Source organism: Cydia pomonella, chromosome 4, assembly GCF_033807575.1.
Source record: "Cydia pomonella isolate Wapato2018A chromosome 4, ilCydPomo1, whole genome shotgun sequence".
Taxonomy (NCBI): domain Eukaryota; kingdom Metazoa; phylum Arthropoda; class Insecta; order Lepidoptera; family Tortricidae; genus Cydia; species Cydia pomonella.
The window spans coordinates 8,553,903-8,580,394 of record NC_084706.1 but is presented as its reverse complement, the minus strand read 5'-3'; the positions used below and the strand labels follow the sequence as shown (position 1 = coordinate 8,580,394).

The 26,492-nt window shown below is 39.3% G+C and overlaps 2 protein-coding genes across 4 annotated transcripts in view; both read left to right on the top strand.

Annotated features, from left to right (window-relative positions):
- Window positions 1-326: 326 nt before the first annotated feature.
- On the top strand, window positions 327-11,376 carry LOC133517004 (uncharacterized). Of its 3 annotated transcripts, XM_061850108.1 has the most exons (8): window positions 490-602; window positions 693-820; window positions 1,137-1,310; window positions 2,154-2,461; window positions 3,308-3,464; window positions 4,827-4,947; window positions 6,380-6,888; window positions 7,391-11,376. In XM_061850108.1, the coding sequence occupies exons 2-7, from the start codon at window positions 698-700 to the stop codon at window positions 6,640-6,642; spliced, it is 1,146 nt and encodes a 381-aa protein (XP_061706092.1). In that variant the 5' UTR covers window positions 490-602; window positions 693-697; the 3' UTR covers window positions 6,643-6,888; window positions 7,391-11,376. The 3 variants fall into 3 exon arrangements, with proteins under 3 accessions (XP_061706089.1, XP_061706091.1, XP_061706092.1); XM_061850105.1 differs by having other exon boundaries at window positions 327-820; XM_061850107.1 differs by lacking the exon at window positions 7,391-11,376 and having other exon boundaries at window positions 327-820; window positions 6,380-7,045.
- Window positions 11,377-13,395: 2,019 nt separating this feature from the next.
- Window positions 13,396-26,492, top strand: part of LOC133517003 (intraflagellar transport protein 88 homolog) — a 50,985-nt gene continuing 37,888 nt past the window's right edge. The window contains exons 1-9 of the mRNA XM_061850104.1: window positions 13,396-13,734; window positions 14,589-14,734; window positions 15,651-15,777; window positions 17,907-18,011; window positions 18,696-18,809; window positions 19,033-19,136; window positions 19,513-19,622; window positions 20,795-20,913; window positions 22,472-22,623. Of these exons, the coding sequence (XP_061706088.1) occupies window positions 13,522-13,734; window positions 14,589-14,734; window positions 15,651-15,777; window positions 17,907-18,011; window positions 18,696-18,809; window positions 19,033-19,136; window positions 19,513-19,622; window positions 20,795-20,913; window positions 22,472-22,623 (1,190 nt within the window). The 5' untranslated portion in view covers window positions 13,396-13,521. The remainder of the gene's footprint in view (window positions 13,735-14,588; window positions 14,735-15,650; window positions 15,778-17,906; window positions 18,012-18,695; window positions 18,810-19,032; window positions 19,137-19,512; window positions 19,623-20,794; window positions 20,914-22,471; window positions 22,624-26,492) is intronic.

Below are 26,492 nucleotides of genomic sequence, written 5' to 3'. Positions count from 1 at the left end.
TAATCACGTAGTGGTTATATTCTCTTTGGGCCTACCGGGAAACGCGAAAATCGAAATTTAGTTATCAGCCTCTTTGTCGCTCAAATATGCAACAGTGATAGAGAGGTTAGATAAAAAAAAATAGATTTTCTTGTTTCGCAGTAGATTGTCATCATATTGTCATGGATTGTGGTAGTGGCCTAGTGGCGTCCCCTACGCAGTTTCGCGTAGGCATTTTTCTCTGTTACTTATTACGCCTTGGTCAGAGTAAAAGATATATGCGCGCAATTTCCTTTTCCGAACTTCGGTGTTCGCGGTAGGCCTTCTGTGCTGCTTGAATTGCTTTGAAAACTGCTTGCTAACGAAAAATATTAAATTCAACTCTGCAAGTCCTTTGTCCGGAAAGTTATAACTTGGCCTTAATTAATGCCGTTTCATTCTAACAAACCAAATATTGGCCGCAAATGTTGAGATAAATACACGTTGATCAGCTGTGCTTTGAGTAGAATAGTAAAAACGTGCCGCGGTATATATGTGTGTATATGCATGCCTATTTTGGTACATAAAAATAAAATCGGATGTGTAAGTGAAGGAGTGAACTTGTTCCGTGTTGTGTGTGTGCTGTATGTATTTCTATCTCCTGGACTACTTTGTACAATTTACGATTGTGTATTTTTATACAAATTTGATAATTTTCGATTGTTGCATTTCAGTCGTAATGGCTCTCTGTGTTTGTAAATGCTTAAACGTAACATTAGGAAGTGATAAAGTAGAAGATAATGTTGATATAAGAAAATTGGAGTTATCACCCATGGAACAAAGGGATATTTTTTTCAGTGAGGTAGGTACCGTCGGTAAACATGTATTGACCTTGACTTCTATATATGAAGGACTATTGTTTTTAATTAATACGGAATATAACTAATGCCATGATCCTAACATTTTGTATCTGATAAAACTGATAAATATACGGCACCGATAGGCGTAATTGCAGTCAAAATAAGGTTATTTTTGAAGTCGGAATAACTACGTGTTGTTTATCAGCTTCGTTTTGCTTATAGAAAACTTTTTAATTCGAAATGCTTGTAGGTTCGCGTTCACAGCGTGTATTTTCAATAGCAACAATGAATAATAATGAATATAATTTAATTTTGTAGAAATTGCTTTCAACACCGTTGAATTCCCTGAAAAGTCAAGTGGTGCAACCAGCTCTGGTGTACCAGCGAGGCGTGGGCCGTTGGACGCTGCACTCCTGCCTGGCCTGCGGGCTGGTCACGCACGCCATCTCACAGGACAGGCCTAGCACTGTTCTCATTCCTAAAGCCACACAAGTTAGTATAGATATTATTTTCAGTGTCAGTTAAGGCCTTTCTTCGTTGTATCACAATGACCTCTATGATTGACCTGGTTGGACTGCAAAGAATTGACTCTAATTTATGTTCAATTCCATATAACACAAGACTCTGAAAGGCTTAATGAATTGATACGATGCATTGTGCAATATTGAAGCGTCAGATTACACTTTTGCCATTTGACTCTTTAAGTAACTAGATACTAAGGCTATAATGCATTTAGTAGAAAATTGTTACTTGGAGTTGGACCACATAATTCTGCATGTCATTTACAATGACAAAGTGAGGAATTAATGTCAAATTTCTGCCTTTCTCTCTCAGTTTGTTCCATTCAAGTTGGTTAAAAGATAGCTTAGAAGGACAATAGTCTGGTCAGGAGGCAAAACTGATAATTCCGGGCATTCTCGGCTCTGTTCGGTTCAGCATTGCTGCAAGCGATTATTAGGGTTGGAAAAACTTGACGTCCCTTCACCTGCACAGCCATGGATAAAATAATATCTTGAAGTTTGACAACCCTAAATAACCGAAAGGGATAGTGCCATACATTAGAAAGTGATAGCATGAGTTGGCCCTGTATCACTGTCAAACTTCAGTTTTGTAGGAAGTTCCTTTTCTGTATTGGTAGTACTATTACTTATTCTGTGCTGTAGTGCTAATACTTTTTGCTTTAGTATGAAACTCAATAAAAATAATTTTTTTTTTAATTTGCTTTCAAATTCAGAATGCTTCTTTTTTGTTTATCTTAAATAGTAAAACTATGTGATTTGAAACCTAGGCTACATGTACTACTTTATTAGTTACTAGTTAACTGTTTCCTTACAGACCACACAAGAGAAAATAAATAATCTTAAGAAGACAAGCAATTTTTCTCCAGTTTTTAATTTACTTGTGCCAGAAGTAACTAGCTTAGACATGAAAGAGAATGTGGACACAAACAATATAGTTAGTGATAAGAAAGGTTGGCAGCCAGCACAGCAAGCCATCGGCACACTGAGCAAGCAGCTCACGCAGACCCTGCAGTCGCAGCTTGAAGCCATTGAAGAAACTGTAAGGCAGTTCCGAGACCAAAAGTATGCTGAGTTTGAAGCATACAAAGACAGAGCACAAAGGGATCACAAGATATTAGCTAGGTACATTGACCTATTACGCTAGTTTCTTGATGCCTTATTTAATTTTAAAATTAAGGTACTGTTGTTGTTGGTATACTTAGACAAATATTCCTTGTCTATCCTATTAAACTTACTTTTCTTAGGAATATTTATTTAGTCTTCTTCCTCGCGTTGTCCCGGCTTTCTGCCACGGCTCATGGGAGCCTGGGATCCGCTTGACAACTAATCCCAGATTTGGTGTAGGCACTAGTTTTGACGAAAGCGACTGCCATCTGACCTTCCAACCCAGAGGGTAAACTAGGCCTTGTTAGGATTAGTCCCGTTTCCTCACTATGTTTTCCTTCACCGAAAAGTGACTGATAAATATCAAATGATATTTCGTACATTAAGTTCCGAAAAATTCATTGGTACGAGCCAGGGTTGAACCCGCACCTCCGGATTGCAAGTTGCACGCTCTTACCGCTAGGCCACCAGCGCTTAATGGAACATTTATTTAGTATAATATTAAAAAGCTACCCTCAGCAAATTGATTTTTTTTTATGACAAAATAAACTACTGCCATTCATATGAGGGTGAATTGCAAAAAAAGAATAGTCTTAAGTAAATTGATTCCATTGTGTTACAAACATTAACCATGTAAATTGTATTGTATTCAGTTCAGACACATATAATGATATAAGTTTATAGTATGCTACAAACTGTCATGCATCTAACTTAGACATAAACTGTGTAATTGTCATAGCACAATGGCACAATTAACTTCAGACTAAATACAGGTCCTTAACTACATACACTTAAGCTCCTTCAAGTGCATGCTTATTAATAATTAATTAAAAGGTTAATAAAGAACAATGTTTGAATTTACAGTATTGTAAGCAAAACCCGAGATAGCCTGAACGGAGACGGTTTCCGGGTGGACACTTCTCTTGACAATGGACCTCCTTCACCGCAGCTACCTCCACTTCAGAGAAGAAGACTGTCTTCATTCAAAGATGCCAAAAAAAATACACAGAATATTGTTAAGGTAAGGGAAAATGCAGTCACTGAAACCTTTGTCTCCTGTTAAAAAAGGCCTGTGTTAACTAAAGGAACTTCTTATATCGTAGTTTGTCAAATGTAACCTTTAATAAAAACATGACGACAATACGAGTCCTGGCTCGCGTGGTCGTGAATGACGCGATCTCTACAGTCTGTTGAACTTAGTTGTGGCCTCCAACACCCACGCACCCTGGCTTCTCTTGCTTGCATGCCGTCCTGAACTACAAAATGGTCAAAAATAAGCTTCTACTTAAAAACAATATTAAAAAAGAAAAAAATATATCATAAGCAGACTGATTTCTAAATAAAGAGCAGGAGCACATTTATTAAAATGCTGTCAAAACTTTGCACTCTGCTTACCAAATAAAATAAAGTAGCTTTGTTTCATTTGTATTCTAGGTCACCAATATTCACAGAGTAAATGATGACGTAAAATTTAAATATAAACTTAATATAAACATTTTACATGACTGCCTGTCTTTAGGGCTATGGCCATGGGACCAAGGTGGCAAAAACATGTGTCTGTCAGTTCAGATTCAGACAATAGTGGCACAAAAAGTTTTTTGTCAAAAATTTCATATTTGATACAAACTTTTATCGCTGACTGTATTATTCTTGCCACAGGCAACTATAACTCATCAAGACAATTCTAATAACACCAATCACAATTAGGTTGCGTTGTTTTATCACAGAGTTCCCATGGCTACATCCTGTCTCCATCATCAGATCAGCTCGATGGTACCATAATATTTATTGCATTGTAACCCAACTTATATATGAACATACATATGCAAATTTTGAGCTTCATTGGGAACCGGGAAGGGGGTAAAATGTAACTTGCCATATTTGATTACTTACAGACAGACAACAGGACTGGTGGAAGGAAAAAAAAAAACCTTGTAACATGCACAGTGGACATATTTTACAAATATTCTCTGCACTTAAGCTCTGAAAAATTGTAGCTCCCACACTCCCGCGCCCGGTGCCTATCTATATCTATCTACATCTTTTACCCAGCGTCGGCATTTCTTGTCACGATGAAAAATGTGAAATATCAAAAAACCCTAAATTTATTTTTATTTAGTCATTTATTTCAGATAACAAGACCCATACATTACTTATTTCACAATATAATAATAAAAACAGAAACATTTAAAAATTAATAATTAAAAGTCATTAAGTAATTAATTTAAAGCATTGTCAAATCATAACATCACTAATAAGAATAAATTAAAAATGAAAAAAATTTAAAATGTCAGGTTTTAAAATAATAATTAAGTTAAAATGGTTTTCGTAATTTTGATTTGCGCTCCAAGGGTTAATATTATTGGACATGTCAATTTCACAGCATAACAGGGACCTTCCGCCAGAAGAAGATTCGTTGGACGCAGAAGATATCTTCGACATAGAAGGGATGGACTCGCACAACCACATGATCTCAGATCAGGATGACTACGACGATTCTGATGGTAATTACAAATAAAAATTCAAACATTAAGTATGCAAGATTTGTGTAAGATTATCATCTTGCACAAGTGTCCTTCAAAAACTCTTAAATATGTGGCGCCACAATACATCGCAAACAAATTTTTGACTTCAAATCATTGACAGCGCACTTCACTCCGTCAATAGCCGGGTCCACACAGAGCGAGCATACTCACGAGGCAATTTCCTGACGCACAAAACGGTCAGTGTAGACGTGCCTCGGCCGAGGCGGCGTGTGCGCTTTCCTCGCCCGAGTACGCCATGTCCATAATTTCATGTCATGTCCTTGTGCTACCCTAGCGCCATCGGAGAAATTTGGAACTATAAGAGATTGTTCTCCTTACCTCTACCCTCCATAGCCAGAACCGACTTTTCCGACGTACGATGTTAACTTACAAAAATAAACTTTGTTCTGTCGTATTAGACTTACGAAGTCATTTTGCTGCCTAAAACGTAGCGGTTTAAAAAGTGGTTTTTTAAGTTAATGTCCAAAACATATCTAGAGTTAGACCAAGCTAAGTTAACAGCGATTTTGATAGCCCAAGCCCAGCCTGTGTTAGTGGTAAGTAAACTTCATAATATCATAGTAACGTTTAAAATAACACTTACACTGTCTGGGCTGTCAAAATCGCTGCCAACTTATCGTGGTCTGACTCTACTGTTTATTGTATTGAGTTGCCAGGTGGCCGTTCAGTAGAATGAAATTGTGCAAATAATTGGTCGCTGACCTTGCACAGAACAATTTTCGGCAATGATTTAGAGAACCATTTATTTCATCGTCCATTTTTCACAGATTTTTCTACTATCGTTCACGTTAGTTGAAAATTCGTAAATCTTGTTGCTAAGCACAAAAAACCGCCTGTTGGTCTGTGTTGCGAAGACTTGGTCCACCCACGTTTTGTTAAGAGTGTTATTGTGATAACGGTTTCCTAGATTAGTCGGTACTAGACTAAACCCTAATTCTTAATTAAATTCCATCAAATTTACCAAGAAATGTCAACCAACCTTTTTGAAATAATAAAAATTATAATTATCTTACTGAGGTGACGAACATAAAATAATCCGTTTTTGTATGAAATACGGAAGTTACGTCAAAATTTGCGACCGAAACCGACAAAACGCCCCAATTTGTCACTTGTCATAAGGATACCTTAGCAGGTTAATTGTATAAAGATACAAGCAAATCTCGTCCTTATGGCAAGCGACAACGTGGGACGTTTTGCTGGTTTCGGTCACATAGACTCCATTCTCTATACCTTTAACGAAACGCTGCCAATTGGCTATTTTGTATTTTGATTTCAAAATGTAAGGAAGGCCGGTATTAGCTTTAGTGTCCTCCTGTTTTTGATGGACACATTACACTTGGATTGATGACAGTTTTTTTTATACTCAGAAAGTGACATTGTAATTTTGCAGTGGACGTCAGCAACGACGAAGGCATCCACATTGGACGCGGGCGTGGCGCCGCTAACCTCGACCTGGCGCGCTCGCTGCCCATCAACGTGCCCGTGTTCCCCGCCGAGCGCGCGCTCAGGGAGCCCGACACCGACGTGAGTACTGTCCCTGCAGTACAGCATAGTGTAGCGGGGCCACCAGCCTCCACCTGGCGCGCTCGCTGCCCATCAACGTGCCCGTGTTCCCCGCCGAGCGCGCGCTCAGGGAGCCCGACACCGACGTGAGTACTGTCCCTGCAGTACAGCATAGTGTAGCGGGGCCACCAGCCTCCACCTGGCGCGCTCGCTGCCCATCAACGTGCCCGTGTTCCCCGCCGAGCGCGCGCTCAGGGAGCCCGACACCGACGTGAGTACTGTCCCTGCAGTACAGCATAGTGTAGCGGGGCCACCAGCCTCCACCTGGCGCGCTCGCTGCCCATCAACGTGCCCGTGTTCCCCGCCGAGCGCGCGCTCAGGGAGCCCGACACCGACGTGAGTACTGTCCCTGCAGTACAGCATAGTGTAGCGGGGCCACCAGCCTCCACCTGGCGCGCTCGCTGCCCATCAACGTGCCTTTTCACTTGCCTATATGATCTATAAAACTGAATCGGGAGTTAATCGCGTACAGTTACTTAATTCGCGCAGCTAGAAGATACAATTTCCCGCCATTGCCAGTCTGCCTGTGACCATGGACATAATTCACGTTCGAAACGTCAGGCTAAATATTAAAAATAAGTGTACGCTAATTCTCGATTCAGTTTTATAAATTATTTCTTTTAATGTCACATTTTCCATCGCTCAAAAAGCGCCGAATAATCGGCATTATTTGACGACTAGTCGCCGACTACAAATGTCTCCGGATAGGCAGCTTTCCCGACTAGTCGGTTCATCTCCAATAGTAGTTATAGGATTGATGCTACCACTCTAAATAATGGGCGAATGCTCCCTGTAATTGAGGGCGAGGCTTCATATTGATGGCGGGCGTGTGTCCCAGGAGGAGCCCTGCGACATCGCGGCGAGCATCAAGGCGCTGGCGCGCTCCGTGCACGGCGACGTGTTCGAGCTGCCGCGCCCGCGCTGCAGCACGCAGATGTAACGCGCCCGCCCTCGTCGCGTCCGCAGCCCTTTGAAGCCTGAGGGGCCGACTGGTAGCCCCCGTCTACATCCATATTACATACCACTAAATTATTTCCATCGATAAATTGGTATACCTGTGTTTGAAATTGAGACTTCCCTAACAGAAGTCTCTGAGTGGGGTCGACTTAGTCCGTTTTAACCCTACCAAAATACAAGTTTGCGCGTTTACCGCAAAAAAGTTAAAAGTTTGTCGTGTCACCTCGTTTTGAGACCACTCCCTTGACTTCTACAGCCGGTATCGGAATCCTTGGCGTCGACATCTCGAGTGAAGACCAGTTCCGCGGCTATTTAGAGAGTAAGGCCAAATCGGCCTTAAAAAAGCTCAGTGTGCTCAGGAGATTGAGACAGTTCACACCGGCCCACCGCCTGCAGCTTTGTAAGGCGCAGGTGCACCCACACATGGAATATTCTTCTGATCTATGGGCAGGGGTATCCCCGTACCACATCCAACGAAGAGCTTGACTCTTTGGCGCTGCGTATTTCCATCCTCACCACTTAAACGGTTAACAGTCCTCAGTGCGTTTCTCCAGAAACTTTCTGCCTCGCACAGCTATACTGTGGAATGAACCATCATAAAGGCCGGCAGCGCACTTACAACCCCTCTGGCGTTGCGGGTGTCCATGGGCGGCGGTAATCGCTTACCATCAGGTGATCCGTCTGCTCGTTTACCTCCTATATCATTAAAAAAAATGTTATATTGGTGTTATCTCCAGAATTAAAACATGAGTAACTTTCGGTGGCGGGATCCCAAAAGTCGCCTTTTGTAATGGGGTTCGTTTGCATCAAATCCGATAGTTCTGATTCTTTGCAGATTTGTTTATCAATGAATAATCCAAGTTTGTGACCTCGAGCGCCTAACGCAACTTTGTAAAAAATCTAAAAAGTCCTTTAGGATTATAATCGCCCAAATAAAATAAAAAAGCTATTTTCGCGGTTTTCTCGATTTTTGACAAAGTTGCGTTCGGTGCTCGAGGTCTCAAACTTGGATTATTCATTGGACCAACATCATAAAGAAGTCTGCAAAAAATCAGTGCTACAGGATTTGACGCAAACGCTAATGTTTTAAATTACTGGATTATTATACAAAGAGCAAAATTAGCTCTTGCTTGCTCAACACAACATCATTTTCCTCGCGTTGTCCCGGCTTTTTGCTACGGCACCTGGGAGCCTTGGGTCCGCTTGGCAATTAATCCCAGGAATTGGCATAGGTACTCATTTTCACCAAAGCGACCGCCATCTGACATTCCAACCCAGAGGGGAAACTATGCATTATTGGGATTATTCCACACGATGTTTTCCTTCACCGACAAGCGACTGGTAAATATCAAATGATATATCGTACACAAGTTCCGAAAAACTCATTGGTACGAGCCGGGGTTTGAACCCGCAACCTCCGGATTGAAAGTCACACGCTTAGGCTACCAGCGCTCTTGTAACTTTACCACTGCTAGGTACATTTAGGGCCACTTGCGCCTTCTAGGATTAGACAACTAGCTCCGAGTAAACAGTTTATACACAGTTAAACTGTACTGTATGAACGGTTAACTCCGAGTTAGTTGGCGAACCCCGGAACGGGCACGTGGCCCTTATTATTACAACAGTTGGCGCCTATACTTTTCTGTCAATTAAACATTTATGTAACATAACATTCGTGTATAAGCTGCAGTTCACTTTCGGGTGTCTTTATAAGGTTTTTTTTTATTACAAATTTATATACATTATATTATTATATTACAAAAATGTTTAAGTAAAGTTTGGAACGTTAAGTGTTCGTATCTATCGCGAAAGTAAGTCTCAGAACTAAGCGGAAACATGGGTTATAGTTATTTTTAATGCAAATCGGCATGATAAATAACTATGCTGATACACAAAAGGCTATATTTAAGAAAGTTGTATGAGCTGTACATTCGGATAAGCTAAGCGGATAACCTAATTATTTTATAAATAACTAAAAACCACTAAAAATCCACTGTTTAATTTGTTCGGTTCTCTTCTACAGAAACTATTGTTACAGATGTTCATATTTTATGAATCAAATGATCTGTTATAAATTACAATTGAATGTAACTAGATATGTTGTCACGAACTGAATCAATATACCTCTCGCGTCCAAAGCCTCTTTTGGTTGGGATACCTAATTTAAGGAATAATTGAAGAAATGTTTTACCGTATTTTTATTACTTAAATGTTATATTTCTAAATAATTATATTAATGTGCTTAAAAATATCTACAAACATTTTACGTGAGAGCAGCTCCATATACAAATAGGGACCATCATTCGACGCTCCTAGCATATTAAGGCAAAATCCCTTCGCTTATCTGACTTCTGCCTCTGATTGAACTTACTCTCTGAAACTGAAGGATTTGAATATAATGAGCGGCCGGGCAGCTAGCCCGGTCAGATGCCGGCGACTTGTTAATGCTATCGATGTACATAAAATTATATCAAGCTATCCTAACTATCAGTTGTTAACATCTAACGACATATTCCTGTTAATAGAGACGAGTTTTCTATTTTTTTTATCTGGTGTTATCTTAATGGTAAGCAAAATGTGTACAAAAATATGAATATTTGCATTTCTAACTAGTCTTTAGCGTCACTAAACGTGTTGTAATCTGATGTACTACTTAAATTAGCGGTTGTGGAGCGATGGACGTCATTACATACAAGTGTAGTTCTTGGTGTCCTCAATCTGCCTTTTGAAGATTATGAATATTATATTATATTATACATAACAACGAGTACAAATAGTTGCTGTAAGGCACTGTGGAAAGTAGCTTATAAGGCCATAACTACTTTTAATAATTCAATGCAAAGGAAATTATAGTCTGTGGTCTATTGAGAAATCAGTAATATGTACTAAGATGTTGTTATTACCAAAGAGAATTGATTGTAATAGAGAGGTAAAGTTTAAGAAAAAACGTGCCTCTTAGTTTGACATCCAAAACAGATGGCGCTGTACTGCGGTCACTGAATTGCCAAACGTCAACTATTGACAATGACATACAAAACAGATGGCGCTGTACTGCGGTCACTGAATTGCCAAACGTCAACTATTGACGATGACATCCAGAACAGATGGCGCTGTACTGCGGTCACTGAATTGCCAAACGTCAACTATTGACAATCAGAGGGCCTACCGCGAACCACGTTCGACGTGTTGTCTCCCCGTCACACTTACGTACGAATTTACAAGTGCGACAGAGAGGCAACACGTCAAACGTAGTTCGCGGTAGGCCCTCAGAGTTAGCGAAAAATGTATGGAGCTGTACACCGCGATCTTAGTTACCTGTCAAGTTCGAAGCACGAAATTTTGCTAGATTTTACACATCTTAATCAATGTATCTTTGTTATTACTTTGGACGAGAAAAACTATAATGTTTAAATTAAATGCAGTTATTTTTGTACCTGATGTTTTGAATGGAAGTCGAGTCAGGATTAGGTTAGGTTGTAATTTGCCATCTTATCATTCATTTGCATGTATTTTCTAATGAAGTTGAAAGAGTTAGTTTTAATTTTGTGTATCTAGATGATCCACACTGTTTCCGGGTCTTCCATAACTTTGTTTTTGATGAGTACTGGCAACTGGTGATTATATTGTGATGGCCCTTTTATAAGTCATTTGTTTTAATTATGTTTCAACTATAGTTCGTGTCATCCATGATGACGCGCAGATTTGTCAAAAGTTGTGTTTAATAACATGGCATTATGAGTTAAGGCACGCGTCTTCGTGAATGACACGATCTATAATTACTATATTGTTTCATTGGTGTGACGACGTTAAAGACGGATCTTGACTGTAACGAATGTAAAGTGATCATGTAATAAAAAAAGACCGTAAGATTGTTGTTATTATTTAAACTAAATTTGAGTATTCGCTAGCTAGTGGGTTTTTTTATATTTATAAATGCCTCTCTCTCTCCCTCTGCCGTTTAAACCGTGTCAGTTTTTAAGAAGTAATTGTAGGAGTTGAAAATAGAGTTCCGGTTACTCTGGTTATAATATGAGCGGAAAATCGTTGAGCATTACACTTTTTGTTTGCCGCGATATCTATTGTCGAGTAGCAGTACTGAGAGTTCCGCTACTCGATGCTAGATGTCGACTGCGTATATAATAAGCATTATGGTACCAAAACTGATGTACCTATGGAGTGAGCACTCTATTACTTCTTATTCCGTTTGTTGATTTCGTTCGCGCCTTGCGCGCGCATTGGAATCGTACGTAAAAAAAATAACACGCCAACCATTTTCCGTATTTTTCATAAAATTGGAATAGTTTTGCATGTTTTTAGTTTTTGACCAAAACGTCATTTAAAGCATTGAAAATGAAGAACACATAAAATTGACGCTGCCAGTAATACTAATAGAGGCAAGAGCCGAGAACGATAGCATTTTACCATCAAAATCGAGTGAAAAATATTTGGCGGCATATGAAACTTTTATTCAATGGAAAATCATCAAAAACGTGTTTCTTGGAACACGTGTTGGTAGCTTACTTCAATGTACTGGCGAATAAGTGCCTACAAGCCCAGCACGCTTTGGTGCAATTATTCGATGCCACCGACATGACTAGCCACCATTTTCAAAATTGTACTTTTACTGTTTTGACAAAAAGTTTTATTTTTTCCTCGCGAGTGTGTTGAAAAACATCGTATGAAACGCGTGTGCATTGGTAACTTAGCACATTTGTATCATAATGTACTATTACAAGCAAGGAAATACTTACAGTAACAAAAATGAGTTTGAGTTTGAAAAATATTTACTAGGCTTTGGATACGATCAATCTTATTCATTGACTATGTACCAGAACCTATGTAAGGTTACGGAATATACCCACCAACTAACATCATAGCGGCCTTTTTGTGAGCCAATCTTGGATGTAGTACATGATAGATGAAATATTTTTTCAGCTATAGAGCTGAGCTGAGCTGATGGTGTGGCTAATAGTGGCCACACCATGTGGTATGTTACGACTAAATTAAATATAGGTAACTATCTGCAGTAATTATAGTCATTAATAAAATTTCTAGATAAATCAGGGGCATCGATTACGCGGATTAAGAGAGAAGGTCGTTCTTCATAAGATTTTAGGCTGCCAAAGAAAAGCAAACCAAAAATAAGAACATACACTTAGACTATTTTGACCTATGTGTGATACGTAAGAAAATACATGAATTTTATACAAGTACCGACGATAAAAAAAATTTGGACACCAAATATTTGGATTCTGATTTTGATTACGGTGAATGAAAGTATGTAAGTCAAAATACGAGTTGCCAATCCACATTGTTCAGGTTCAGACTATACTGAACTGTTGCCATATAAATGAGAAAAATAGCGCCCTCTTGACAATGATCATATATTCCTGGTCAGGCTTTAAAATATGATGTATGGCTAGAACAACAATACTTATTATAGAGGCAACAATAGATAACCGAAAGAGATGGTCTTATGGACCTTTCGTAGTAGCAGTAGAGAAAGCGCTATTATTGTTTGTCCTTGTCAGTCTCATTTTTCATTACTACATATTTCTAAAAAGTATGAAGTGCCACATCAAACAGACTTATTGTCAAAGAATATAATACTCACTAGGAGCTTATTGTTGTTTGGTGGGCTACAACGAACCAGGCTAAATTCTTCAACACTTATTCTTCTTCGTATTTACACTCCATACTTCCCATGCCTCTCGCAAGGGACCGTGCGCGTTGGAGGGTCTGCCATCTTTTGGCCTGAATCGGAACAATAAACATGTAAATTTACTCGTCACGTCTTCTTGTGCATAGTAGGTTCTGCCATCTTGTGGGCCACATCGGAACAATAAACATCACATTTACGCCTCCTATAGTTCATGCACGCTCCCTATCGTTACCATAGCAACGGCGTCACAACAGACACGTGATTACATGCTCTTTGATAGGCACCTGAAATTATTAGTTTGAGTTATTTGTGTTTCAATCACTTGCGGTAAAACAAATAATATTTCAACTATGCTCAGTTCGCGGTACTACAGCGCGTCGCGCGTGGGCACAGACGCGGCGCCGCGCACGGCGATGGTCGTGGACGACGACGAGCTGTACGCGGGCTTCAACGACGTGGCTCCGGCGCTCGACACGCGCGCGCTGCGCGACGACGCCGCCTTCCAGGAGGCGCTGCGGACGGCGGGGCTGGGCAGGAAGATGCCTAGCAGGCTTGGAACCGGGGTACGTAGCTACGTAGCGCTCCTAGACTCGGACCAACTTACTCTGCACACACTGCAATAAGTTGAAGCATTAACGACAAATGGCTATTAAAATATCACGTTTAATAATAATGGCACTTCCACTGCCACAGTTACGTCGGTCCGGCTATAGGTAGGTGATGGAGATCATTCGTTACATAATATGCGAGCTACTTGTGAGTGATATTATCAATTGATACATCATTGATTATGTGCTATTGATTAGAGACAGAGGTATCTATTTTACTTAAATGGACAAAATGTTAAGTCACAAAGATGTTAGTGAAGGCAGTAATTCCACACTTCATAGAAGGCGGATGGGGATATGTCAAAGCTAGGTATATACAATTGTAGGTATAAGTATATAGTAGGTATTTACAGAGCCAGTTTTTGGCTGTAGATACTTTTCCTTCTATACCAAGGCGATTCTAACGATTCCAAACTCGTAACATGTGTTGATTTTGTACTAATTATTACAGAGCCCCTTAATATGGCCATTTGTGGTCTTCACTGTCAGATCAGCTGATACATGACAGTACATTACGATAAAAGTGCGAAAAATAGGAAATTCGCAACGAGTGGCGATAAATTGAAACACGACCGAAGGGTGTTTGAAAACGACACGAGTTTACTACATATGGCCCTTTAAATTTTGCCAACTTTGGACATAACTACGTAATGTGCAAATTATCGCACTAGTGCGGTAAAGTAGCACCATATATGTACTGTTAATTTTATTGCAAGTCAATAAGATACCGTGAGGTAGGCAAAATTTGCTTGTAAGATTTTATTAAGTATTGAACGGCGATTTGACGTGTTTGCCACATACATTGACAGATGTTCCGCCTGGGCACGGTAAACGTCCGCGGCGGCAGCTCGCGCGCCGGCACCGCGGCGGCGCGGCCCGTCACCGCCGTGCGCGCCGCCGGCTACACCTCCGCCGCGCGCGACCTGCCCAGCCGCGAGGAGCGCAAAGAGGACACGTGAGTGACACGCAATGGTCTTAGGTTGTCGCATCGCAATCAAAGTGAAAAGCAGAGCAGCATAACTAGTATAAATACCCATTTTATTGTTGACCTGTATTTGCCCGCGCTGCGTTCGGGATCGATAATATGCCTTGTGTAAAATGGGGTTGGTTTGTGAACTTGATTGTTATTATACAATCTACAATTTTTTCCTACAAGGGGAAAGTTTTGAAGCAAAAAATAAGGTTGAAAATCTTTTGCTTATAACATTTTGGTGCAAGAGAACGAGGAAAGCAATGTCCTACCGTTATCAGAGAAAACGTAAGTAGCGCACCTAACGACCGGCAATATTTAAATGGATAAATAACAAATATAACAATACTAGATTCCAAAACGTGTACTTAGCATAGTCATGTTATACAATAGAACCTCGATAGCACGAATCTCAAGAGAAACGCCAAAAAGTTCGTTGTAACGTGGTTTCGTCTTATAGAGGGCATAGGCTTAGGGAGGTTCTTATAAGTATTTATTGGTCTTAAGAGGTTTTGAGTTAAAGAGGTAAAACGCATAAAAAAATCGTAGTAAAGAGGTAAATTCCTAATTAAAGGTACAATATGCAAACACGTAAAATAATGTCTACTTGCTTTTTTCGAATTATAGAGGTTTGTTATTAGATAATTTCGAGATATAGAAGTGATGAAACAATTCGTCTTTTATTTCGAGTTATAGAAGGTGAAATTTCATTTTTCGAGTTATTAAATTTTACTGAATAACCGAGAAGGGCGTCGTGGATTAGTTCGTCTTAACGAGGTTAAACATTTCGAGTTATAGCGGTTTTGGGCTTTAAAGGGAAGGGGATGACATTTTATTTCTTGTTAACGAGGATTTTGCCTCATCGAGGTTCCACACTGTATAACAAACCATTTTATTTCAGAATAGAGGATAAGGTGAAGCAGATGGAGGCTCGCATCATGGCGCTAGTAGAGGAGTCGTGCATGCTCAGCGCGCAGCCCGACCCGGACGACGACAACACCACCAAGACCGAGCTCGACTTGGCTCAGGTGAGCCATTTATTACCTATCTAGGCCCCATTCACTGTCTTAAGTAGGGGAGGCTGGGGTCAATTGGAATGTTTTTGACATTTTTGATTACTCCACTGTCATTTTTCATTCCAGGCTATAGAAACAAAATAAAACGTTTACTAAATAAATGGTAGTTCCATAATTATGAGTGTTTTACAAAACCACTTAAAAATGTTTCGACTGACCCATGTTAGCGTCATATGAAACAAAGACGGGGGCAATTGAAACATCTGATGTCAGAAGTCTTTTTATAAAAATATGTATTCATATATCAATTTACCCTTAAAAGTATGATGTTTCACTTAATATCGTTTATTTTTGCAATTTATGTTCTTCTGATTTATTAATATTGATGAACACCAAGTTCATAGCCATCACCGGACTTCCCAAAGAGTTGAATTTTACCTTTCATGTTGTATTTTCCTGCTTAGGTATATATTTTAATATTGAAACTATATATTATGCGGCCTTTTTTGTTGAGTTTATATTCCAATTATTTTTATCCAGGCATATTTGTGTTGTTTCAACTGCCCCCGAAAAAAATGTTTCAATTGCCCCATCGACATTTTTACAAATATTAAACTATGTAGGTACAAAAAATATGGAAGACTATTTGCACCAAAACCGTCATAAAGTCGACTAAGATGAAACGCATCAAGCTACCAAACTTTATCAAGTAATAAACAATATAATAACATCAACATTTTTGATGTTTGATGACAAAAAAGGAATGTTGTCCTATAAAAATAAAATCTGACGTGCTTCAAGACGCGACACGTTTTGCTAGCAGATGCTGTCATGATTGCCGAATGTTTTCCTGCTTTGGACTCCGGACCCCACGATTGTCATGATCCGGTTTGGAGTTATCGAGCTTGTTTCAAATGACCCACGTTTCAATTGACCCCAGTCTCTCCTACACTTAACTAGCACACTGACTTTAATTTCACGATTTATTAACTCTTAATCGCATTTTATAAATAAGCCTTTAACATAGGTGCTCGCCGTAATTGCATTTTTTGTATTGTTGCGATACTTGCGATAGTGATCTACTTAGTAGTATATGAATTGTTAGTTTGGGTGATGATGGGGTGTTGTGACGGACACCTACGACGTTTCGACGTTTTGGATTTTATTCAAAATGGCGGAAATTGGCCTAAAGGACTTAAGCACCATGGTCTATGAGACTTAACAGACTATTACTATCACTGTGACTGATGATCACTCAAGCAAATATTTTTTAGGGTTCCCCGTGGTCGTTAATTCTGGAAAACTGCAATTTGGATGGATACATAAATCAATTATGGCAACAAAACTGTAAATATTCGCTCCGTTTCTTCTTCTTCTTGAACCAAGCTTAGTAAATTCTTTCAATGAAAACTATAGCGAACATTTTTTCAGTTTTTGCAAAAAGTCTTCCCTTCTTAGTAAAAGTGCTGCAAAGGTACTCCCTTTTGCTTGTTATATACAGGATACCACCTAATAACCCCCCATTCAAGGCAGCATATATTGTAACGGGCAGGGCCCGACAGCATGCTCTTGGCCGTTTTATTTTACATTTTTTAAGCTTATTGCGAGGTCTACAGGTCGCAGAGCCACTTGTAATGATGAGGTTAAATGAGAAGCTCGACCTACACCGCAAACGCATTAATTTAATAGTTCCGCGTAGCATTATTTTCATAGTACCTACTACGTTTTATTACACGGATAAATCCTTGTCGCATTTTCCCCCAAAGTGAAATATTTTAACGGTAAATTAATAGGTAGGTAAGTAGGTAGGTTAGGTTCGTTCGGTAGCTTCAGATGCCCGAAGGGCAAACCGCCCAGAAAAAGGAGCCCGCGGCCTCCGTGTAGTTAAGTTGTGAAGGAAATGTTTTTGGCTATAAACGATTAGAATAAAAAAATATTAGAGATAATAACGCTTGCCAGCCTATGAGAATGTGGGGGTATATGAACGGATAAAACTCCAGTGGGCAAAATGTGAATGGAAATAATGCTACGCGGAACTTACGCGTTTGGGGAACTGATGTATATACTCGGTTAATTGGTATGTTTTGGTAGTACAACAAAGAGTTTTCTACTAGTACTACAAGGTGTTGTCTATTTTTCAGGCGCTGGCCAAAGCACAGGAAGCGTCCACGCTGGAGCGCCAGCTGATACGCATGCAGGAGCAAGCGAACCTCGGCGATTCACACAATTTGGATCTGACCTTCGCGGTCAGTTGAAACTTTTCAGGGTTCCGTACCAAAAGGTTAAAAAGGAAGTCTCGTGCGAATCTGCCCGTCTGTGTGTCTGTCACATCGCTAAGTATCTCGAGAAAGTCAGTGAACAAAAAAAATATTGAAGAAAAAGTACGAAGTGCCTTATCTCCGAAGTTTATCATTCCAGGAAAAAAACCACAAATGTATCATTTTTTTTTAACAACAACCATTTCTGAACATAGTTCGCAATTTAACCGCCCTTGTGTGTATTTATTATGACAGAACTTATGACCAGACTAAGTACATTAGGTCGCCCAAATTAGTGTACACAAGTATATTTGGTATATTTACAGTCAGTCTTTCGTGCTTTTTAAATGTGCCCAGGTGGTCACGAATAACAAATATGCACTTTAACGTCTTTATAATAGAATGAATAGATGCCTTGAATATTTAATGGCGTGTGTACCTAAACTTTATATGACAAGATAATGGCAATTCGTGAAAGAGAGAGGCTAGACACATAGGCATAGCTAAGCCGGGCTCCCCTACGGTTCGTCAAACCTATGCGATTGTATGTGCCGGAGAAACTAAGGTAAATTTTACGAGTGACTGATCATAAGTTCTAGAGCCCTTTCCATACGTCTGTTGTCATAGCACTCCTTGAAATACTTAAAATAAAATGAACCCATATCTTTCTAGGTATTATGCAATCTTGCCGGACAGTATGCTGTCAACGAAATGTACACGGAGGCACTGAACACCTACCAGCTGCTGACTCGAAACAAACTGTTTCCACACGCAAATCGTCTCAAGGTTGTTATTGTTTTACTAATTATTTGTATAGCTAATGAACCCCATAGATACTATAAGTCCATATCATACCCCATAAGGATATGGTAGAAATATTCGCTGTCAACGGGTGTGTCAGTAGCTCAGTTGGTAGAGCGGCGGGTTTGTATCCTGGAGTCGGGAGTTCAGGTCTCGCCCAAGTCAGCGAATTTTCCATTTTCCCTTTCAAACTTGATTATATTTGCAGGTGAATATGGGCAACATTTATTTCAAAATGGGCGAACATCCTAAAGCACTCAAATTGTACAGGATGGCTTTAGACCAGACTCCTACCGCTGAGAAGGATTTAAGGTGCGTATCATATAACACGTCAAAACCTAATCAAATCATCGCTGAGTGTGCCGATTGGTCAGAAGAGGAGTATGAAAATTATCAACTCTTTGTATCTCCTTGGATCCCATAATCAATTCGAGTAGAAGTTATCCAAGGAATTTTCTTAAGTCTGACTGATTCTAAATTGGATCTGCTTCTACACCAATCACAAATGCAAGAACATGGTAAACTAGTTCTGCCGCTGGAGCACCTGGATGGCCCCGCGAAAGCGCAATCAAGGAATCATATTTGAGCCAACAATTTAATAGTCAACAGTCACAGTTGTAACTACCTATGTAAGAATTGAATAGTCAATAAACGCCGCGCGATCCATTAACAGTTTTCATGTTTACAGAATGAAGGTGATGCACAACATAGGGCTGCTGCTGGTGCGCATGGGCAAGTTCCGCGACGCCGTCACAAACTTCCAGCACATCATGCACGAGCAGGGCGATTTCCAGACCGGTGATCATTACAATACCTACATAAGTATATTATTATCATTAGAATCATTTATTTATATATTGTGCATTACAGGTAATGAATACAGATGTTATAACTGATAAACAATTTTTGTTCTCCGTAACATGTCTTGCGACGTACAATAATTATAGTCGTGTGCGTTCACGTTGAACGACGAACGATTCTACGCCATTTATCCCTCGCTGAAGCTTCTCTGGCACATATTTTGAGGGAAGTGTTGTATAGGGCTTTTATCTGGTCTGTCCAACGCGTAGGAGGGCGTCCTCTTGATTTCCTGCAACTAGGGAATGCAATCTCGCACCAAGATTGGTGAGTCGAGATCTCGTGCGAAAATGTTTAACCGTAATTGGGTGTTTCGAGATCTCGACCGCCAGGCTTTCGAGATCGAGATTAATCTCGACGAGATTGCGATTAGACAAACTAAATAATAAATGAGTAATTCTGATCAAAATTTCCTATGAATATCTGACCAATTTAGGATACTTATTGCTATTACATTTGCATAATAAAACCGCAACTTAAGAAAATTTTAGGGTAAGCGCGCCAAAGTCATATACATAATTGTGGGTACTGTGGGCGCTTTGTCGTTAGTTACAGTCGGTAGCACACAGTAGCACTACCTGAATAATATGAATCTTAAGCTCAAAAATAGTACTCAAAACAAAATAAATCACACACTTCAATCTTTCAATCTCCTTAGAGATCTCTAAAATATTAATCAAATCTCGATCAAGATTGCAAAAATCGAGATTTCCTGCAAACGACGTGATTGAATCTCGAGAATGCCTTCCCTAACTCCAACTGACCCTTCACTAAACAGTTACTGTCAGTCTCTGTCACGTTACATGCCCCAACGATAGATGAGATGTAAACCAGGAGGGCTAACCGAATCACAATGGTTTATAAAAAACGCCACTCCAATTTTACATAATCCTCCTACCTTCTCCTTCGTAGGCCGGATCACTAACACCGTCGTAGTTCCTATCTATAATATATAGCCATATTTATGACATTTTAGTCTCTAAATACCCATAAAATACTTGTGATAAGGAAGCATTCGTGTCTAGCACCTGGAGCCATGATAGCGAATCCAATTGAAATCGCAATTGAATTGCCACGTACCTTTATATGTATAGGTAGTGTCATTGTTTTAGGTTTGCACCTAGTCCTGTGCTCAGTGGCCCTGAACGACGCGGAAGGGGGCAAGGCAGCCTTCCACGCGATGCTGGACGTTGAACCGCCCACGTACCACCAGGATATCACCGTCGATGACGTAAGCATTCAAAAAAAGCCTCCGACGAACATGGCCATACCATAATTGACTACGGAACCCTAAAAACGCGATTGCTGAAGAAACACTGGACACTATTTTATTGCTGACTGTTCTTTTTATTTGTATGTCTATCAAGTACTTCTCGAGACATTTTCTAACGATGTGTTTGTGTTCTGCATCGAGGAGTTCCGTTTGCCATTTTCCGACTGCATTACCAGATCAGCTCCATGATAGCATATTATTGCATTGTTGTCGGAGTTAAGGAATAACTCAAAATTTCTTCTGAAGGCGGAAGTGACATAATTTCATAGAAGTATGATGTCTAAAATAACTCTTTCACTGTCTGGACTGCCAAAATCGCCGCCAACTTATCTTGGTCTGACTATACATGTGTGCTTAAAATTTAGTTTCACCAAGTGGTGAAACTAAATAAAAGTGTGTAAAAAAAAACACTGACGTTCGTAACTTAGGTACGTTACTACTATACTACTGTACTATAAGTATATAAATGTTCAAACCACTATCCCTGAAGCTCCTATCATATAAGTAGCTAACTACATTATCAATTTTATTTAGGTCAGTACAAAAAAAAAAGACTTGCTAACTACATTGAGGCGATTTAGGTATTTTTATAGTACATACTTCTAAACCAAGGCGATTATTCGGATGTAGACCCTGTTATTCAAAACCATTCTTCCTTATATGGTTGGCTGCCGAAAGGACGGCTTTCGTACTGAGTAAAAACAAACCCATTTTAAAGGCAATTTTACCGCCATGACCATATAATTCAAATTCATGTAATAGCTCTTTCGGGGATAACGCTTTTAACACATCTGCGTAGAAAACATAACCTAAAAGTCTTTTGTCAGTAATAGATATTTATATTGTATATTAGAGAATTGTCTCTTTTTGAATGGGCTTAACATAAGGCCTGTGTTTGTTCTCTTTCATTCAGTATACGTGTAGCACTCTTTCGGTAATCGACCACACATTGATATTTAGAGATTAAGGGGCTGTCAACACCCAACGTCCTTGAAATTGATGTTACTTAAACAGAAAGAAGTTTTAAGAAAGACTATTTGTTTTAGTAAAGTAAGAAAAATATATGTTAATATTAATTATATTTCAAAGACCGTGGTCGTACTCGATGCATGATTGAACGAAATCGGCTCGATAGAAAATAATTGCAAAGATTGGTCTTAAAATCACAATCAAACGGTTCTATGTCTTTATTGTTTTGACTAATGGGTCTGCAATTAAAATCACAATTTCAAATCATTTATATCTAAACCGCTAACGAGTAAAATATTACACTAATAATCCACTTTTTTTATTTAAATAATTTTCTTATTATTCCCTTGCCCAGGCCCAGTAACATGCGACAGTGCTATCTCATTTACTCCGATACAAATAGACAGTGTGTGCGCTTTAGGTATTGACAGCCTCTTAAGGTACGAGCTGTTAATATGTACTGATATTACCTCTACTATTACTTGTAGCATCGAGTCCAAACAATTCGCGGTGTCAGTCAGTGTAATACCAACCTAAATCGTCTCAGGAAAACGATTCCTACGAATGTGTGGTCCGCGACGTGCTCCGCGCGGACCGGCTGTCGCGCTGGTCGCGCCGCGCCGCCGCCGACGCCGAGCGCTGCCTCGCGCTGGCCGCCGCGGCGCTCGTGCGCCCCGCCTCGCGCGACGACGACTCCGGGTGACTGTATAATATACATATTATGTACACGTATTTTAATCGGGCTCAACCACCACATGGCGGGTTCGCCATAGTACGGAAATCGTTTTATTGCCCAACGATGCCCCAACGCCGGCCGTAACATACGGTTCCTGAATATGTTACAGAGAGCTTATAATATGTGTGTAGATAAATCAGTGTATGTAACTGTACAAAATTAAGTAAGCATTAAAACACTCATTCACTCGTACTTGTATTTTAAGGTTCAGAAAACGGAGTTTTAAAAAAGTCGTAGCGCTTTTTTGGATCAGAATACAGCTGCCATAAATTTAATTAGCAACCTGAGTTTTTGACTTTCGATCGATAGAAAAAAAAACACGAACATTATAGGTCAAAATGCACTTTAAAATTGTGTAACAAATTATGCACAAAAGCTAAACATATGAAAATTGCTTCGTAAATTAATTGCTTATAAATCCGTAATAACATGTTACGTTTCCATCGGTTACTTTTATTTTTAAATACCCGTACAAAAAATTAACATTAAAAAAACATAATATGCGCGCGAGTTTTTTCGCTCCCAGGCACGCCCTTCCATCTCGCTCACGCTTACGTTCAGTGAGAGTGAGAGAAGAACACGAACTCACTGGGCCTTAATGACTTTCTTTATGTAAGTACCACTCAGTCACAAAAACGACTAATTTTCTTATTCTATTCTTTCTTTTATTTTTTTCTTTTATAAGTGAAAACAAGACATCTAGTTAGAATCTAAAACGCTAAAATATGCAATAATTATGTTTTACCATGTTATTCAAAAACCCGGGTTTTAACCTGTTAACCGTTTTTTGGTGAAGTTTTTCGGCTAATAACCGGTTTTCAATATGGTCCGGTTTTTGCATTCCCTAGAGTTCACGCACCTATTAGGTATTTATCTGAGCCTTAAGGATCTCTGGGCTAAGCCGTGGACGGACGAGCTGAAGCACATGCGTAACTTTTAAACATAAATAAGAGGGAAAGTCAAATTGTAGGTTATTAGGTATTTAGATAGTTTTTTAATCTGAGAATTCTTGCACGTGTCGCATACGCCTAGATACAAGAAGTCAACATGATAAGAAGAACGTTGGCAAACAACATCAGTACGCTTGTTTTGATTACTAATCTACCTACCAAATAAACTCACTGCAAATTATACACACGGTATATACTTAATGGATAGGTAATATGGTGACTTTTTGGCCATAAGTTTGTATCACAGTTATATAGGTATTTCTCTACCGCTTCTCCTTGAGCCATTTTTGATGTCTCTTTTATGGGATCTAATCTTGTTAGGGCCAGCTCCTGTGCACCGTCTGTCAGAGATAAAATTGGATATACCTACCGTTTTATTTCACAGGTAGCCGGATTTTCATTATCTTTATTGTTTTCACCAAATTGTCGAATAGGTACATGTACATTATAGATTCAATTAACGCGTCACACAACACTGATAATAGCAGCATTCGTTTGGTGTACCCCTTACTCTTCATTAAATTGTCAAAGGCACCACGATGTGTTGTCTTCAGCTTCGTACACGTACGTCTCACGTAATAATTATATACATATATACGTGTTGCAATATGAAAGCTGTTAGAGATCTAACCTTAAAAAGGCTATGACAAGGTACGCAAGGGTACATAAATCAAGTTTCTAGGCCATACATACATAAATAGATAAAATAGGTACAGTATATATATAGGTTGATTCATTCATACCTATCTAAATTCATAACACATTCCTATGACTTGCAGTAATCTGATAAAATGGATGGAGTGTTTTAGACTTATCTATTGTCAATTGATTCCTACTGAAAAAACTGGCCAAGTGCGAGTCGGTTCACGGTCGGGTGTTGTAACTAGACGCACTAGCAGATCTAGTTAACATATAAAAATAATTGGCACAAATAATCGGTCCATATCATTTTCATAGACTAAAAACCTCAATTATTATGTTCCAATATTAATCAAAATACTAGTAAATAGTATGTATATATCTAATGAATTAATTCCGTAAGTTTAATGGAATAGAAGCAAAATATTCTCACGAGAAATTTTAAACAACAAACAAAGACTTTAACTAAATCATATTTCGTAGTGGGTCGTTAATCAGAAAAGGAGATTGGTACTCGAGTTTAAAGGGTAATAAACTAGTCAAACGTATAAGGTAAAGGCATCAGTGCTGAGACATGCACCAGTGTGCCAAAAGTAGGTGTTATTATAGATTAATAAAGTATGAATTGAAAAGTAACTTAATTTTTAAAATAATTGTTTAGCATAAACCACAAAACTACTTCAAAGAAGTGCTGTCTTCTGACATTAAGGGATATGCCATATGCGCCATTTTTTTTGAAGCGTCACATGGTATTTTGATCAAACGTCGGCAGCCGAATTGTGATATTTTTTTGGAAGCATGTGCTCTGCTTCACGTAATTAATACTTCATTTGTCTGGAAAAAGTACAAAATTAATATAAATCCATATTAAAGTAAACCCTGGCCGATTACTGGGTTTGAGGCAGTGGTTTTGAAGGGATCGTGGACTCAGAGGCCAGCCGATAGAGGCTGAGCATAGGTTTCAAGATTTTTTTTATTTTCAAATGCAATGTAAGTCGTTAAATCAAGCACCTTTAAATATCTACATTATTATGACTTTATTTCATTGAAATACATCAAATACTCAGTAGTCATCCTGTGGCTGACCACTGGACACTGAAATCACGGAACTCGGAACCCAATAGCCAGGCGTTAAAATGGAATGGCTGTAGATTGGGTACTTAAAGGCTGTGTCTTGGTAGACGGGAGGCTGATTGCTGGCGGAAGGGGCCTTTGCATAATATTTAATGAAATATTTCCATAAGCTAAATTAAATTACGTTTTATTCTTTGTAAAAATTAAACTTTATTAAACTATTGATGAGTAAATACATTCATAATTCTTATTGATCAATTAGTGGGCAAATGAGACGTTCTTGAACATAGAAATTTCGTGGAGGGGTTGACTATTGGTGCCTTTACCCTGCGATAAGTACGAGAGACGCGTCTAACACTTCTGGAGCGTTTGCCGAAAGTTATAAATAGCTCAGTTTTAAGCCAGGACCGCCATTATATTTTTGACCGTCGGATTGTCACTTTCTCTGGCTTATTCGTAGACGTAAAAACAAAGGTTGTTATTTTGACGATTGAATGTTTGACATTGCGTAGCTACTATGCTGTTCTTTGTCAATCTGTTCAATTGTTATTTTAGTGTCAATACTTACTTATTTTTGTGGATTTTTTGTATTTTAGAGCCAGTTCAGTGTCAGGTTGCATGGTCAACCTACCGAGTACACCTAACCTGACGGTGACAAGCAGGTTTACTCGGGAATCCAGTAGAGAGTTAGGTCCAGGTCGCGAGAGGGGCCTGGCGTCAGCCTTTTTACCAACACAGGTGACGATTATACCTCTTACGTTCTCTTCAAGGTCTGACAGAGGGATATGAGGGTCTCACGTGTGGACCATTAGGAGTAATCCTTACTCATTGAAATCTGTTGGTAATTGAAGAAGCGTTGTCTTGTTAAATATATTTATTTATACACATTATATACATGGTTAGGGCGCCTTATTCATCTGTACCCAGGCTTCGGCTAACACAGATGGAGGGAGGCAATCACACAGACACTAGGGTTTGCTATACCTCGGTTTTGTCGGCCGAACGTTTAGAGCTTAAATTAGGGTCCCTCACACACACTCCTCCCTGTAAAAATAGAGGTTCGCCTCTAGTTTTACACACATTAGAATAGGTGAATTGGGGTAGAGTTAGGGTAGAGTCATTATTTGGGTGTTAGGTTTATTTATTTTCTTTCACATTTAGTTTGATTG